Source organism: Aethalodelphis obliquidens, unplaced genomic scaffold (genome assembly GCF_003676395.1).
Source record: "Aethalodelphis obliquidens isolate GAN/ISIS:26980383/991018 unplaced genomic scaffold, ASM367639v1 scaffold23, whole genome shotgun sequence".
Classification (NCBI taxonomy): Eukaryota; Metazoa; Chordata; class Mammalia; order Artiodactyla; family Delphinidae; genus Aethalodelphis; species Aethalodelphis obliquidens.
The window spans coordinates 23,206,584-23,225,052 of NW_020837967.1; the positions used below are offsets into that span (position 1 = coordinate 23,206,584).

General features: G+C 41.1%; 1 protein-coding gene across 1 annotated transcript in view; it reads left to right on the forward strand.

Moving 5' to 3' along the window:
* The window catches only part of CACNB2 (calcium voltage-gated channel auxiliary subunit beta 2), a 139,462-nt gene that overhangs the window by 116,176 nt on the left and 4,817 nt on the right, over positions 1-18,469 (forward strand). Inside the window, exon 9 of the mRNA XM_027121989.1 lies at positions 4,460-4,569. Within this exon, the coding sequence (XP_026977790.1) occupies positions 4,460-4,569 (110 nt within the window). The remainder of the gene's footprint in view (positions 1-4,459; positions 4,570-18,469) is intronic.

Sequence of the window (18,469 nt, forward strand, 5' to 3'; positions counted from 1 at the left end):
GTGGAAGCCCTGGAGAGTTGTCAGGGTCATGGTCCTGGTTGTTAAAATAGCACTAAGTGTGTCAGGTCGAAGAAGAGATGATGAACCGTTATCCTTTCTGTTATGTGCAGTAGAGGAGCCCATTTACAGTCGGATCCACCCTAAACAACTGTGTCATCCCGTGAACAAAGCAATCTTCCTGTTCACCTAGTATCACGACAGGTAAATTAACAAGAAAGTCGGGGGCAAGAAGGAAAGCCACCATCAGTGATGACTTCGGTCGTCCTCTCCAGTGATTCTGAACATGTCAGCTCTCGACACAGAAGCGTTCAGAACGCATACTGAATTCTGTAGGGATGGGTCCGTGACCCTGTGTGAAGGAATCTTCCTGGAAATCAGTCATCCTGGAAAATATTACATCACTTTGTCAGGTGGGAAATGTACTTAGACGTGAGACAGCTTCTTCTAAACTGGTGGTTATCTACCCTGGCTGCATATTAGAAGCATCTGCAGAGGTTTAAAAACAAAAACAAACAAAAAACCCACCAAAGACTTATATCCCACCTGTGACTAAGCGAAACCCAGTGTCTAGGATGGGACTTCGTGTAACTGTAAAATCTTTCCTGGCGACCTCGGTACACTGTGAGGGTTGAGGACTGCTCCTCTACACTGAATTGTCCCCAGAATTTGGCCCTTAGGACTCTCAAGGTCTGTTTTTTTTTTGCGGAACCTCTAGTAATGACTTAAGGAGTTGCAATAGAACCGTGGCTGTCTTCCACAGCCTACAGAGCGAACCACGTAAGCAGTCTGGTTTCACTTGGGAATGCCTTGGGAAGTCATAATGAAACTATGTTTAAGTTGATGTGTTTAGTATCTCTTTTCTGGTTATCGTTTTCTCCACGTTCAGTAATCCTGTCATCAAAGTACAAAACGCTTAATCAAATAGACTTACTTTTTGTAAATACGAGTCCCGCTCCGTGATAAAAAGGAATGAACTATCGATACACACAACATCGTGGACGAATCTCAGATCCATTATGCAAAGTGCAAGAGGCTCAGCTCAAAAGGCTACAGTGATGCTCTGGAAAAGGGAAAACCACAGGGATGGAAAACAGCTCCGTGGTTGACAGGGGTGGGGTGGGGCAGGCGATGGAACTGTCCTGCGTCATGAATGTGATGGTGGATACAGGACTTTATGAATTGGCCCAAATTCAGGGATGTGTACACAGTAAAGGATGGATTTTACAGTATATAGATCAAGAGATCTTTTTCTTTTTTTTTTGCAAAAGCCAGTGATTCCCTTTCCACACTTCACTGAATGTCCTGCTCTCAGAGGGCAACTAGTTTTACCTCTTTTAACTGTATCTCTTGGTGTTTATTCCTTGCCTCTAAATCGTATGCTTCATTTGCTGCTCGAGTTTTCACTGCTAGGCATTATCTCTGGGCTTCCTGCCGTGCAGACTGTTTAGCGCTCTCGTGCATATTCCTCCTTTCGCTCTCACATACACGCACCTGCATCCGTCTCATCCTCCAGTCTCCCAACAGTAAAAGCATAATTTTGGCTGGTTCCGTATACTGGATGCATGATGACCATGTAAATACAATTTCAATGAGCCATGTTGTATACTCACATTACTTTTTTCTTGTGTGTTTTCTTTGTGGTTTCTGTGCAATTAATAATTTTGCTTTTTACATGTGCTTAATTTTCTATATAGTTGGCACCAGTCAAGCCCCACATTCTCCCCTGGTTGTCTCAAGTTCCTCGCGATATATTCATACACATCCGATGGTCCCTCAGCTGTGCCTTTTTGAACCTTCTCTCCAGGAACGTTCTGTCCTGCTCGGGTCTGGATGGTGTGTCTCTGTGCTGAGTGCACATTTGTCATTCGGAGACATCTCATTATCCTTGGGATGCCTTTCACCTTCTTTTGGGGTGTGAACCCCTTTTTCCTAGATCACTTGATCTCTTTCAAGGCTTACACCCATCGTTTCTGTCAAAAACATCCTCCAACAGTTTCCTTAGAAAGAGGACATTCAAACTTTTTGAGACCCTGAATGTCTTAAAGTGCCTTTGATCAACCTTCCCATTTAATTGATAGTTAAAATAGTTATGGAATTCTGATTAGAAAATTTTCCCCCAGAATTTTCAAGGATTTTTGCTCCATTGCTTTCTGTCTTCCATTGTTGCTGTGTTTTTTGTTTTGTTTTGTTTTCAGTTTTAATATTTTTTTACTGCAGTTGATTTACAGTGTTGTGTTAATTATTCTTGCTGTTGAGAAGCACAAGCATTTCCATTCCTGAACCTTTGTATGGGACCTGCCTTTTCCTCTGGAAGCTTTTAGGTTTTTCTTTGTCATGAAATTTATAAGAAAATGTCTGGATGCGGAAGTTTCATCCTTTGTGCTGGACTCTCCCTTTCCATTTGGAAAATCAAACTCTTAATTCTAGATTTTTTATTTTTTTTTTACTTCTCTTGCGTTTTCTTTATTGTCTTTTTTCGAGAACTCTTGTTATTTGGAAGTTAAACCTCCTGGGTAATTCTCTAGTTTTTATGCCTTTCTTCTCTGATTTTCCATCAGTTTGTCTTTTCTGTTTTACTCTTTAGCAGATTTCCTTAACTTTGTCTTCTAAGCCCCTCTTTTGAATTTTCATTTCTACTGTTATATTTTTAGTTTCCAAAAACTCTTTCTTAGTCTGAGTCTTTATATAGAAGTTTGTTCTGGTTTTGTAGATATAATCATCTCATAGCTTTCAACTTTAGGTGTTAGTCATAGTTGATTTTTTTCTGTTTGTTTTGGTCTTTCATGTTAGAAGTTTCCCTAAGATGCCCAAGGAACACTGCTGTGCTCAAATTTAAGAACAGGGCATCAAAGGAAATTCTGTGCTGATAGGTACAGCTTGTCCCCTTTGGGTCTCCCTGTAGGACAACCTCACTGGACGATCTTCATAGGAAACCACCAAAGTCCTGATCTTTGGGTCTTTTCTGTTTGGTGGTCAGATTCCCCAGAGAAGAATCTTCCATTCTTGACACCTGGAGGATATAAACTTGGCTACCAAAATTCTAGGATGAGGAAGAGGGCTAGGGGCTCAACATTTAGCATCCTTTCTTCTCTCTGTCCCTGCTCTGTGTAGCATCCCCTGGTCAGATGCCCTCTGTTTTGTTGCCTAGAGAGACTGAACTTATGGTCTCACACCACACGGGAAAAGGATGGCCACCTTGTGGCTTGATGTAGTGGAGGGGAGGTGGAGGGATCTAACTATGCAACAGACTTCTAACCGAATCTCTTGTTTTCAGTCCCCCTCCACCTCCTTCTTCTGAGGTTTTGTGAGTCCTCTCTTCTGCTCCCACTTTCCCTACTGCTGGATTGTTTATTCAGCTAAGTCTCCAGTCTAAGTCATCTACTCTTTCCAGCTCCCAGATTTTGTTGCTCTCATTTTGAGCCTGTCTAAAATGACCCCCACAATTCATGACTGTCTGTCACAGCACCCCCTGTGTCCTCTTCAGAACAGCCATCTTAACCTGTAATCATTTTATTAATTTCTTTTCTTATTTATGACCCATATCTGCTACTAGACTCTCAGCACTGAGGAAGACCTTGTTTGCCTTGTTCTTATTTATTCCTCATGGCTATCACAGCACCATACTGTGGGAGGGATTATAGCACAGGGCCTAAGAGTATAGGCTCTCAGTAGTTCTGGGTTCAAATCCCAGCTTCACCACTTTTCGTAAATATGTAGCCGTGGAGAAACAATCTACCTATGGGTCACTTTTTTTTCATCAGCAAACGTGGGAGGATATCCTCTCTGCTGAAGTTTTTGGAATGATAGGGCTTCCCTGGTGGTGCAGTGGTTAAGAATCCGCCTGCCAATGTAGGAGACACGGGTTCAATCCCTGCCCCGGAAAGATCCCACATGCCGCGGAGCAAGTAAGCCCGTGCACCACAACTACTGAGCCTGCGCTCTAGAGCCCGCGAGCCACAACTACTGAGCCCGCGTGCCACAACTCCTGAAGCCCACGTGCCTAGAACCCATGCTCCGCAACAAGAGAAGCCACGACAATGAGAAGCCCGCACACCGCAACGAAGAGTAGCCCCCGCTCACTGCAACTAGAGAAAGCCCGCGCACTGCAACGAAGACCCAAGGCAGCCAAAAATAAAAACAGATAAATAAATAATTTTTTAACAAAGTTAAATAGATAAAGTTTTGGAGTGATTTAATGAGGTGGTCTGGGTAATGAGGTAATGCGGGGTGCATGCCTGGCACTTCATAAGCAACCAGCAGATGCTAAGTCAGGTAGGTGCAGGATTTTCAAAAAATGAATGATTAAGTGCCCCAGCATTTTTTGGGTTGAAAATACGGTCACTGTGTATGTATGTGTGTGTGTGTGTGTATAAAATACTTGGATGAGTTTGGGGCATGCACTTCTGTCCCCCTTTATTCAGTGAATAACCTCAGAGCCCTCTTGCTTTTTCCCCAACAGGATTTCCATCACAAGGGTCACCGCTGACATCTCGCTGGCCAAACGCTCTGTCTTGAACAATCCCAGTAAACACGCCATAATAGAAAGATCCAACACAAGGTCAAGTTTAGGTAAGTGTGTGCGTCGCCAGTGAGCTGAAGCCATTTAAACCCTTCTCTCCTGAGGCTGCTGGTGAGCAGGTCTAACTAGATGATAATTCCATGTGTCGTAGCGCAGAGACACTACAGACACGTGTCACCAGTAGCCACTGCTGCCGTCTTAGTGATTTCATGGTATGGAAGGATTTGTTTTGAAAGTTTTGAGTTAAAAATTCCACAGGCTGTCAGCGTGAATGTTTTGGCTGTGGTCTGTTTTCACGAACAGGAGCCCTGGTGTCTGCAGACTCTAAAAACTCTTGGCTTTGCATCATTGTTACCACAAGCAATGTCATCAGCCTCTTTAAGGCCCAGTTTCTGGTACCGAACCAAACTTGGGTCCCCTCGCCTGCATGCGGTGAAGCCAGTCTACTGACGCCAGGTGGGGGTGAAGGAAAGTACCGCATTTATTGCAGGGTGCCAAACAAGGAGAACGGGCAGCTCATGCTCAAAAGATCCGAACTGCCCAGTGGCTTCCAGGGAGGGGGCTTTAAAGGCAGTGTGAGGGAGGGGGCCCTGGGGTGTGTGATCAGCTCATGCACAATTCTTGGATTGGTTGGCATCAAGTTTCAAGCACCATCAACCTTCTGGTTTCAGCCTTCTCGTTCTTGCTGTCAGCAGTTTTCCTCTGGAGGGGGTCTGCTTCCTTAAAAACAACTAAGGGATGTGTGTCAGGCCTTTATCTCTATTTTTCAGGGAACTGGGAGTCTGATGACTCTGTGGTGGATTTATAGTCTAAATTGTTACCAGTTTTCCAGCCTGACAGCTGTCCTTTGTTTTTACATCTTGACATTCCTAATTATTAACGCTTGAGCCAGCCTTTAGAGACTCAAGGGAGGCCTGGGAGACTGAAGCAAAAGCCTTTGACTTCAAAGGACAGGGATATGGGGCTTGTATATGGTGTCATTTCTTCATCTAAACAGCAAAAGAGAGAGAGTAGTAACTAACTATGGGATTATTAGAAGGATTAAACATAGTATGACTTCCATAAATAATGGCTATGATCCCAAATCCCTTAATACTTGAATTATATCAAGAATTATAATTGTATCATATTGATAGCCATATTTTTGTTTCATTTGTAAAAACAATTTGGAGATTTCAGTTAACGTGTCTCCAGGGTTGCATTTGACCGCTGTGTGTTAGTTATCGCGCACTGATTTGATCGAGGTTGCGTTTGAACACTGTGCGTTACCGCGCACTAATTTGATCAAGTGAAAGAGCTTTGGCAACTATTTCATCCGTTTGGCACCTGCTTGAAGTTTTAGGTTAATCGCTGTTACACATGTAACTTACTGGGCATTAGGTTTCTATTCTTACAAATTTTTTCATGGTTGTGTGAGATCTTTGATCTTTGAGAGACTGGCTTTTAACGTCAAACTTTTTAGTTAACTCTGAAGTATATTGTGTAAAAAATAGAGAAACTGTTGAAAACAATAACCCTTATCTGTGATGAGTATAATACTTTATAGAACCCAGTTTTGTTCCCCCAGCAGTCCCTCATTAACTAAACTTCAGTGTGACCTTATATGGGGAGTCAGGCGAGGCCTCCCTGGGGAGGTACCATTTTAGCAGAATCTTCTGTGAATTCTTTACCCTTGCAGCTACCTGAGAAAAGAGAGAAGTTCTGGGCAGAGGGCGCGATAGGTGCAAAGGCCCCGAGGTGGGATGCCAGTCTGGAAAGGTCAAATACGGTATGGTTCCACGTCCTAGAAAAGCCAAAACTCTAGTGACAAACAGCTGTGGTTACCTGGGGGAGGGTGTGAGCACAAAGGAATAGCAGTTTGGGGAGCGATGGAATTGGAGGTTACACAAATGTTTACTCGTGCGAAAATCCATATAGCTGGATACCCCTCAAAAAGTCAATTTCACTGCACATTTTTTTTTTTTGGGTCATGCCATGCGGCTTGTGGGATCTTAGTTCCCCCACCAGGGACTGAACCCGGGCCCTTGGCAGTGAGAACGCAGGCACCTAACCACTGGACCACCAGAGAGTTCCCCACTGCACATTAATTTTTAAATTAACATAAAAACATACTTAAAGCTGCTTCTATAGAATTGTGAGAAATGAGCATTGTAAGAAAAGCAGTTGGAGAAGAAGATTCACTTTTCCCTATCCCCTGCCAGCTTCTCAGTGTTTTGGTGCTATCATCTGGGGTTTTTCCTAAATTATGGATTTTTTTCCAATAATTAATTTAATTCCATTTAAAATTTTAAATGCCATAAAATACCCTGACCCACGGAGTCCCTTCAGTGGCCTCGACCTCTCTCTCTGTCCCCACCACCCAGCTGAACACAGCCCCCAAATATCTAAGTTTTCCAAACTTAGTGTCCCCATTTCAGTCACTATTATTCACTCTCCAGCTGGCTCCAAATTTGTTTATAAAGAAGTTACCAGTAACCTCCCCGTCACTAGTCCAGTGGACATACTGCAGTCTGTTTTATGTGACGTTGCAGTGACATTTGGAGGACATCTGTCCCCCTCTCCTTGAAGCACCCCTTCCCTTGGATTCCTCAACAGCACCGATTCTGGCCCTCCTGCCTTTCCTTTTTTTGCAGGCTTATGCTCTGTGGCTTTTGAATGTGAGTTTTTTTTTTTTTTTAACTTTATTGACATGGAGTTGATTTACAGTGTTAATTTTGCTGTTCAGAAAGTGACTCAGTTATACATATATACTTTTTTTCCATATTTCCATTATATTTTTTCACAGGATATTGAATATAGTTCCCTGTGCTACACAGTAGGACCTTGTTGTTTATCCATCCCATATATACCAGTTAGTTTGCAGCTGCTCATCCCACACTCCCGTTCCTTCCCTCCCTCACCCCCCTCCCCCTCAGTAACCACAGTCTGTTCTCTATGGCTGTGAGTCTGTTTCTGTTTCGTAGATAAGTTCATTTGCGTCGTACGTTAGATTCCCATAGAAGTGATATCGTATGGTCTCTGTCTTTCTCTTTTGGACTTACTTCACTCACTGTGATGATCCCTAGGTCCATCCATGTTGCTGCAGATGGCGTTATTGCATTCTTTTTAATGGCTGAGTCATATGTATATATACATACAGACCACATCTTCTTTAGACTGTGAGGGGTTCTTAACTGTCCCTCTCGGGTCCTCTCTCTGGTCCCCCTCTCTCAGCAAAACTATTCATACCGATCGCTCCAGTTACTTCCTATATGCAGAGAGCTCACAGTTTGTACCCCAAGCTGGACAGTGCCTTTCCACTCCAGAGTTATACATCCTACTTGACGGTGTTGCCTTGTGTATTCCTCAAACTTAGCACATGCTAAAGAGAATTTATCAGCTTTCCTGTATTCTGATAATTTCCCGGGGTTTCTTATCTGAGTTCTAACAGTCAGGATGCTCATCTCCGTTTGGAGAACCAGGAGACTCTGTGGCCCTCTTGATACGTGAGCACCCGCACTTCCTTCCCCAGCACATCTCCAGGTCTTGTCAGTTTCACCTCCTGAATTTCTGTCCCATCTGTCTCATCACATGCAGCGTTTACACCACTGCTCCATTCCAAGGGCCCCGAGGCACCGTGAGTACTTCACACCTATTTTGACCCGGATCCCTTAGTTCTTCATGCCACAGCCGAAGAAATCTTTTCAAAGAGCAGATCTGTTCCGGACACATCCCTGCTTCAAACTGTAAATGTCTCTGCATTGTTCTTGGACGACAGCAGAACTCCTCGATCTGGACCTGGACCCCGGGTGTCCACAGCTCTTAGCCTCACCTCACACTGCTCTGCCTCACTCCTTCCACTTCACCCATGCCGTCTGCACTCGCCTTCCACGGCTGCAGTAACAAAATCATACAGACCAGGAGGCGGAAACAAACTTATTTCTCACATTTCTAGAGGCTGGAAGTTCAAGATCAAGGGGTCAGCAGGTCTGTTTCTCCTGAGGCCTCTCTCCTTGGCTTGCCGACGGCCACCCTCTCACTGTGTCCTCACGTGACCTCTCCTGTCTGCACCTCCCTGGTCTCTCTCTCTATCCCTCTCGTCTTATGAGGACACCAGTCGTACTGATGTAGCTTGCCCTATCCTACTGGCCTCATTTTCTTTGAAGGCCCTGTGGCCAAATACAGTCACATGGATACGAGCCCACCTGTAGGACCACATTTAACTTTACCTCTTGAAAGGCTCTATCACCAAATAGGGTTCCATTCTGAGGTACTGGGGGTTGGGACTTCAACACAGGAAATTTGGTGGGAGGGGAGACACACAATTCAATCCATAACATTGCCTTTCACTCAGTCCTTTGTCTGCCGCGGAGCCTTGGCACCTGCCGTTCCCTCCTCACCTGACTCCCCCTTTGAACCACGGGAAGGGCTGCCATGTTACCCTCACTGCGTGAGTGCATCGTTGATGCCTGTCTCCCCCACGCGATGATAAGCCCTGTGAGCTCAGAGATTGGGTCTCTTTTGGCTCATTATTGCTTCCCCGGTACACCCCACACTGACTGGCGCAAAGTAGGTGCTTAGTAAAAATATATGGGATAAGTGGGTAGTCACACCTTGACACTGCCCCTCTCCCCGAACGCGCCACACCTTGATTTTCTGTCCTCTGTGTTTATGCAAACTTGGAAAATGGCTTTGCATTCAGTGTTTGTTGTACATCACAAATCTGTATTTTCTCCAGAGAAAACAAGTTATTCTCTATCGTGGTATTCTTTTAAGCTGTAGTTGTGCTGACATTAAGGATATATTAAAGTTGGGGGGGGGGAGGGAAGAGAATTATTGCTGCTATATTGCCCCATAAGAGGATAAACTGTCTGTATTAAAGTATCAACACTCCAATCTTTGCTTTTATTGAAGTCAGTTTTTCTTACCCTTTAAACCAGTTTCTATGTAGCATGTTTTCCTCAGTCTGCACAATAAGTTCTCTGCAATGTTGCTTTATTTTTAAAGAGTATTAGCATTTCAAAGATCTAAGTCAAATTATTTTCCAGTGTTTGTGAACTGCTGGAAGGTGTATGCTGGAGGAAAGGTAAACCAGACACTGAGTTTGGGGGCAGAAACCACTGCTAAGAACTTATTCTTTCAAGCATTACTTATTATCCTGGAAGTTCTTTCAACCCAAGGGCAGGTAGGGGCAAACTGGGGGACTTTATTTTTTGTTTTAATATTTACTTGTTTTGGCTGCCCCAGGTCTTAGTTGCAGCACGCGGGATCTTAGTTGCAGCATGTGCACTTCTTAGTTGTGGCATGCGAGCTCTGAGTTGTGGCACGTGACCTCTGAGTTGCGGCACGCGGGATCTAGTTCCCCGACCAGGGATGGAACCCAGGCCCCCTGCATTGGGAGCACAGAGTCTTACTGGACCACCAGGGAAGTCCCAGGGAGCTTACTTCAAAAGCATCGTTTTCTTGTATACATTTAGTAAAAAATTAAGTTTGAGAAAATTGACCTCAAATTTAATAGACAAGATCAATTATAGCAATTATTTCTTTTATGAAAGGATGAAAGATCCTGTATATTGAAGATATAATTTGATAGGTAAAAATTTGCTTTATACATGAGATTTTAGAAAACTTTCATTGCATAAACAGAAGTATACTATGTTGCATTTGGAGTTGATTATGCTAATGTACCACTGTGTGACATGAAGGAAAAAAACCTGAAAATTTTGTAGCTTTAAGTACATACTCAGGTTTTGGGAGTGGTACAGGACTTCCTTGCCTGTATAGATGTCTTTATATGGGCTCATAAAACTTTTCACCTTTTTTCTCAGTTGCAATATTGGTCAAGCATCATAATTTAAAATATCTACATTAGCTATGCACATAAATTACATTATAGTCTTAGAAGCAAAAATATTATTTAAATTAAAATAGTAAAGGGCTTGGTAATACAGTTATTTGCCAATTCCAAATCCAAACTTTTAAAACTAATAAACTCAGATACTTATTGCTTTATGAAATAATTCACCTCAGAGTTTCTTTAATCTGCCCAACTTTATACTGTCTGCGAACTGTGGCTTGGTTTTACCCCAAGCAATTTTCCAGGGACAAATCAGTTTAGGAAACTATGCTACATCTTTGCACCCGTTTGTACACAACTGTGCAGTTGTGGGATCTACTTGTGTCACACGATAGCAAAAACTATGTACTGAAAGTGGGAAAATATCAGCAAATGAGAGTAAAGGAAGTGAAGCTAGAGTTAGCCGTGCACGCGGCAACAGCTGTAACTGACAGTAAAGGAAGTGAAGCTAGACTTAGCCGTGCACGCGGCAACAGCTGTAACTGACAGATAACACACAGGGAGCAGGGGAAGGCATTTACTTTGTATATTAGCAACTAGGTGGTCAGATGATAATGTTTACAGCTTGGTAAATGTTTTTAGTGCAGTTGAGGAGTCAGCAGAGATAATTTGTTAAAAGTCTGTCTCTTTCACCTTGTCCTGATGGAACTGTTCTGTCTCTAAACTGCGGTGATGGATATAGGAACCTACACATGATAAAACTGCATAGAGCTCAGTACACACACACACACACACACACACACACACACAGATGAGTACATAAAACTGGGGAAATCTGAATAAGATGGGTGGATTGTATTAATATTAATGTCCTGGTTGTGATATCGCACTAGTTTTGCAAGATGTTCCCACTGAGGATAACTGGGTAAAGGGCACAGTGTTCTCTGTTATTTCTTACAACTGCTTGCGAACCTACAGTTATCTCAACAGAAGCATCGATTAAAGGAAAGTTCATCACTTATGTTGGTAGCACCAGGGACTGTGGAACGGGGATGACACACCAGAGAGAGCACCCCTTATTTGGTCCTCAGGTGTGGTCTCCAGATCAACAGCACCATCATCATGGGGGCATTAGTGAAGACTGAACATTCTCAGGCCCCATCCAAACCTATAGAATCAGGAACTCTGGAGGTGGGACCCTACAATCTCTGGTTTAACAAGGCTGCCTGGTGATTCTACCATATGCCAGAGTCTGAGAACTACCGATCTTGTTCAAGCCCATCACTGTTCAGTGAAGGATCTGAGAGCCATCGGAAGTGAAGGGACCTGTGTGGTGTGGGTGAGGCACCTACTAACGAATAAAGCTAGACCCTGGGTGTCCCGACTACCAGTCCAGGATTTTGTCCATTGAGCAGTGTCGTGATGCTAATTACATCTCTGCTTTCTCTGAGGAAGAGAAAAAAATAATTGATGGAGAATGAAGGGCGGATGATAGACTCTAAAACTAGCCTTGCAAATCGATGCGATGTGGAATTTACGGGACTGTTGATCTTTTGAATCTCATTTCTTCCCTCCTCGTGACCTATCCATTACCAGCGTAGCTATGTCTGTCTTCATAAATTAGCACTTTTTATTCCACAAGATTGCTCCAATGGCCCAGCTATAGCAATATTTCTACCCAAAGGGAGTTCTTCATCTGAATATATTTTGGCAGTCAAATTCATCATTCATGTTTTTGAAGATTTATTTAATGAATTTTTTTCTACAACAGCTTCTACCTAATACATATATAGTCAATTAAAAAGGCAAAAAAAAGTTACATTATATATATATTAAATGATTATATTTTTTCTTTGCCTTTTTAATTCATTCTTTCAACACAGTTTTTGAGTGCCAAGCGTGTACCAAGTACTGTACTGACGGAAGGAATGGAAGTAATTATGTACTGTTGCCAGTTTTCTGTCAGTTCACTGCCTGTCGGAAAAGTTTTCAATCATATCATCAAAATGCAATGCAATAAATGTTAACAGAGGTAGGCACAAAGCAATACTTGACATTTGTTAAGTATTTACTGTGGGCCAGGCACCACAATAAATGCTTTGCATGTTGATTCACTTAGTCCCTCATTTCCATTTTCCAAAGAAGAACACTTAGGGAGCTCCAAGAAATGAAGCCTGTTACCCAAGGATCACACACTCTATGAAGTGAGGAAGCCATTTTGGTGCTTGGGACTGGGTGCCCAGAGGCAGACCTCCCTGGGCCTGCGGAAAGGAAAAGAAGCTTAGAGAGAGGGCTTTACAGATTTCGTTTTTCAGGATAAGTAAGGAACTTGTCAAAACTAGAATTCTGTGCTTAGTGATTATGAAATGGCGTTGGAATTACCATTACATCACTGATACCAGAGCCATCGCAAGTCTTATTAATTCTCGACTGACCGCTTGGATGTCGTCCAACGCTAGCTACGAAGTGTAACAACCGCCTCTGTTTTTACAGTATTGTTCAATTATAGACATGTCTTTCCAAACGAACGCACTTCCCTTCTTTCTCATCTTCCAGAAAACATGATTGTTTCTGAGCTCTGAGTTTTTTTTTAATTGAAGTACAGTTGATTTAACAATGTTGTGTTAATTTCTGCTGTACAGCAAAGTGACTGAGTTATACATACATGTACATTTTTTATATTCTTTTCCATTACGGTTTATCACAGGATATTGAATACGGTTCCCTGTGCTGTAACGGGAGGACCTTGTTGTTGATCCATCCTACATACACTACTTTGCCTCTGCTAATCCCAAACTCCCAGTCCATCCCTCCCCCACCCCCTCCCCCTTGGCAACTGCAAGTCTGTTCTGTGAGTCCGTTTCCTAGAAAAGTTCATGTGTCATATTTTAGATTCCACATGTAAGTCATATCATATGTATTTGTCTTTATCTTTCTGACTCACTTCACTTAGTATGATCATCTCTAGGTCCATCCATGTTGCTGCAAATGGCATGGTTTCATTCTTTTTTATGGCTGAGTAGTATTCCATTGTGTATATGTACCACATCTTTAGCCATTCATCTGTTGATGGGCATTTAGGTTGTTTCCATGTCTTGGCTATTGTGAGTAGTGCTGCTATGTACATAGAGGCGCATGTCTCTTTTTGAATTATAGTTTTGTCTGTGTATATGCCCAGGAGTTGGATTGCAGGGTCATATGGCAACTCTATTTTTAGCTTTTTGAGGAACCTCCATACTGTTTTCCATAGTATCAGCACCAGTTTTAATTCAACGGCTGTTAAGTGATTGGGATTTGGACAGGTCAATAAGGCTTTTCGGTTTCAGAAATGAACATCAGCTGTCTTTGACATTTCTTTTTTGAAATAAGTTCTAAGCATGATGTACTCTGTCAAAGAAAAACCGCTAGTACAGATACATTTCTTTTTGAAGCATCATTTTTACTTGGAAGTTAAAAGTATTTTCTTCAGAATTTATTGGTCATCTTTTTTTAAGGTTTACTTACTAATATGTTGCACTGGGATTCTGAAAAAATCTCCTTTAAATTTTTAAATATCTCATTTCCCCCCTTAATTTAAAAAGTGTTAAGATATTTGTGTATGTAAGAATACTAGAAGATATAAATATTTGCATATATATACACATATATACATGATACATATATTAAGCACTTGACATTTGTTGATAAAGTAATTTTGTATACATAATAAGATAATGGATTATTTTCTTTTATGTTTATCTGTTACTCAGATTTTATGCAGTGAACAAACATTACATTTATAATCTTTTTTTTTCATAGGACTCAAACTGCTAAGAAAAAGGAAGTTTTTTTAAGGTGTGGGACTCTGTGATTAACCGTTATTATTAACTGAGTACATGGATGAAAATCTTTGTGATCAAATTTCTTTTTTTTTTTTGAGACATACCTGACATACCATTAGATTAGTTTCAGGTATACAACATGACTTGACCCATGTATATATTGTGTTATGATCACAGGAAGTCTAGTTACAAGTTTACGTACAGGTACAAGTTTTTTTCTTGTGAGAAGAACTCCTAAGATCCACTCTCTTAGCAACTTCCAAATATACGATATTAGTAACTATAGTCACCATGCTGTGTGCTTTTGACCACCCTCACCCACCCCCCACTTCCCACCTCTGGCTACCCCCAGCCTGTTCTTTTTACCTATGCTTTTTTTTTCTTTTCCGATTCCACATTTCCGTCAAGATTCTATCACTGGATCACGTGGTGGTTCTATTTTTAATTTTTGGAGGAACCTCCACATCATTTTCCATAGTGACAGCACCAGTTCACATTCCCACCAACAGTGCAGGAGGGCTCCCTTTTGTCCACATTATCACCACCGTGCTTGTTATATTATCTTTTTGATGATAGCCACCCTAACAGGTGTGAGGTGGTATCTCATTGGGGTTTTGATTTGCATTTCCCTGATGGTTAGTGATGTTGAGCGCCTTTTCATATACCTGTCGGCCATCTGTAAGTCGTCTTTGGAAAAATGTCTATTCAGGTCTTCTTCCCATTTGTTCATTGGACTGTTTGGTTTTTTGCTATTAAGCTGTAAGAGTTCTTTACATATTTTGGAAATTAACTCATCCTATACAAGCATATCTCATTTTATTGTGCTTTTCATTTGATTGCACTTTGCAGATGTTGTGTTTTTCACAAATTGAAGGTTTGCGGCAGCCCTGCCTTGAGCAGGTCTGTTGGCACCATTTTTCTAACATTGCTCGCTTCATGTCTTTGTGTTACATTCTGCTTATTCTCGCAATATTTCAAACTTTTTCATTACATTTGCTACGGTGATCTGGGATCAGTGATCTTCGTTACTACTGTGACTCTCTGAAGGGTCAGATGATGGTTAGCATTTTTCAGCAATCAAGTATTTGTTAATTAAGGTGTGTACACTGATTTTATAAGACAATGCTTTTGCACACTTAATAGACTACAGTTTAGTGTAAACACAGCTTTTATATGCACTGGGAAACCAAAAAGTTCATGTGACTTGCTTTATTGTGGTAGTCCGAAAACAAACCTGCAGTATCTCTGACGTACGCCTGTATATGACTTGCAAATATTTTCTTCCATTTGGCAGGTTGCCTTTTCATTTTGTTGATGGTTTCCTTTGCTGTGCAGAAGCTTTTTAGTTTGATGTAGTCTCACTTGTTTACTCTGGGTTTTCTTGTGTTTGCTTTTGGTGTCAAATCCAAAAATGCATTGCCAAGACGAATGTCAAAGAGCTTACCACCTTTGTTTTTTTCTAGGAGTTTTATGGTTTTGGGATATACATTTAAGCCTTTAATCCATTTTGTGAGCTGATTTTCGTGTATGGTGTAAGACAGTGGTCCAGTTTCACTCTTTTGCACATGGCTGTCGTTTTCACCCAGCACAGTTTATTGAAGAGACTGTCCTTTTCCCCACTGTATATTCTTGGCTCCTTTGTCATAAATTAATTGGCCATATATGCATGGGTTTACTTCTGGGCTCTTCTAGTCTGTTCCACCGATCTATGGATCTGTTTTTACGCCAGTACCATACTGTTTTATTATAGTTTTGTGATATAGTTTGAAGTCAGGAAGCATAATTCCTCCAGCTTTGTTCTTCTTTCTCAAGATTGCTTTGGCTGTTTGGGGTCTTTTGTGATTCCATACAAAGTTTAGGATTGTTCTGTATCTGTGAAAAATGCCATTAGATTTTTGATAGTAATTGCAATAAATCTGTAGATCACTTGGGTATGGACATTTTGACAATATTAATTCTTCCAATCCATGAGCGTGGAATACCTGTTTATTTGTGTCTTCAGTTTCTTTCATCGGTGTCCTACAGTTTTCAGAGTACAGGTCTTTCACCTCCTTGGTTTTATTTATTCCTAGGTATTCTTTTTGATGCAATTTGTAAATAATAGTTTTCTTCCTTCCTCTTTCTGGTAGTTCATTATTAGTGTATAGGAACGCAACAGATTTTTGTAAGCTAATTTTGTATCCTGCAACTTTACTGAATTTATTAGTTCTAACGGTCTTTTGGTGGAGTCTTTAAGAGTTTCCTGTACATACTATCATGTCATCTACAAACAGTGAGAGTTTTACTTCCTTTCCAATTTATATGCCTTTTGTTTCTTGCCAAATTGCTCTGGCTAGGACTTTCAATACTATGTTGAAAGAAGTGGTGAGAGTGGGCATCCCTGTGTCGTTCCTGATCTTAGAGGAAAAGCTTTCAGCATTTCCATGGAGTGTGGTGCTGGCCGTAGACTAATCAAATTTCTTAATGCTTACAGTAAATATTAACTTAGATCGGAACTTGACTGTTGGGGATCAGTGGCTGTGAAAACATTTATAGGGCACAGAGAAGCAAGGTTATATTGGAAAAAAATTTTAAGGAGCATGAGAAAAGAGAGCAAATAAGAGTGTCAGTAATGTTTTAGAACACTATTATGAATGATTTCTAAAACTGTTGTTTAAGGAAATTCCAATATATATATGAAGTAAAGAATGTTATAGGAAACCTCAGGTACTCATCACCTAGTTTCAACTATCATCTATTCATGGCCAATCTTGTTTCATTTCCAGTCTTCCCCCTGCCTTCCTCTCCTGTCTCTGAATTATTTTGAAGCTAATCCCAGACATCATATGTTGTTATCTGTAAATGTTTCAGTATGTATTTCTAAACATTGAAGACTCTTTTTATTTAAACCATATCACCATTATCGCCAGACCTTAACAGTACATCCCAAATATCAGGTTGCCACTCAGCCATGTATCATTTCCCAGCTGTCATGTATTATACATATACACACATACATCTTATATATATAAGCATTTATATATAAACATTTTATCCACTTACTTTATGCATTATAAATGTATCAATTACTATTTGTTTGAATCAGAATCCACATAAAGTCCATACATTGCGAATGTTTCCTAGGTTCTTAAATCTCTTAATCTCGTTTTCCATAGATCTTTTTTATTTCCTTGTTTTTTGAAGAAACTGGGTCACTTATTCTGCAGGGTTTTCAGAGAGTGAATTTTGCTAACTGCATTACACGGGCGTAGTTTATATATGTCTGTTCCCTGTATTTCTTATAAACTGATAGATCCAGAAGCTTAACGGGTTTGTTTTTTTCTTTTAGCAAAACTATGTCATGGGTGGTAATGTGACCAAATATTATTTTAAAGCCAGTATCTCAAGTGGTTTGGGCCCTGATTTTAAAGACACCCAGGTTAAATGAAAGGCCTCTAGTCATAACATATTGTGAGGCAGACAACAGTGACCTGCCTTTTCTGGAATAATGTACTAGTTAAAATTATCTCCAGGAATCTTCTGCATGGATGCAAATGCATAAGAGGAATTAAATGGTATTCTGTAGGTCTAGGAATCTCATGGAATTGGCCCTTCATGACTGCGGTGGGCACTGTAAAATACATATTATGCTTTATAGACCTATGATGTCTAGTAAAGTACTTTCTGGCTATTTAACTCTTATTTAAATTAAATTTCAAAAATTTATTCATTCATTCACATGTGCTACACTTCAGGAGCTCCACAGGCATATGAGGGTTGTGGCTACCGTACTGGACAGCAGTAGTACAGAAATGGAGAAGCAGATGAAATGCATGAAATTTCTTTCGCATTCAAGTAGATTTTTTGGATGTTTATATAGTTTTTATTCCTGTAATGCTGCCTCTAATATATAACCGCCCTTTTAAAGCATGAATGTTACAGGGCTGTTCTTTTGTTGGTGGAAAATATGAGAAGTGTGTTTTTGGAGAAGTTTGTTGTAACACTCTGAAAATCTCTCCTGTTTTCTGTTGTAGTTCAGCTTGGTAATAAGCATCTCTAGACTCTCAATCATCTCCAGAAGGCGTACCAATAGGTGGCATATAAACACTGAGAAGCCCGTGCAGTGACAGGAAGGCTGGTGATGGGTGCTAGGCTAGAGCGGTCAGAAACACACACAGGGAAGACCTCTCTTCAAGTTTCTATTTCACAACATTTTAATGAAATGACTTCATGGAGTGAAGTTTTATAGCACCAAAAACATGTCAGCACAGAGAGCCAGAAACGTTGACTCTCACAGACATTGTGTTAGATGTCTGGTTGAGAGAGGAATTCCCTAAATGCTAGAGGTATTGTGAAGGAACGGCTCTCTCCAAA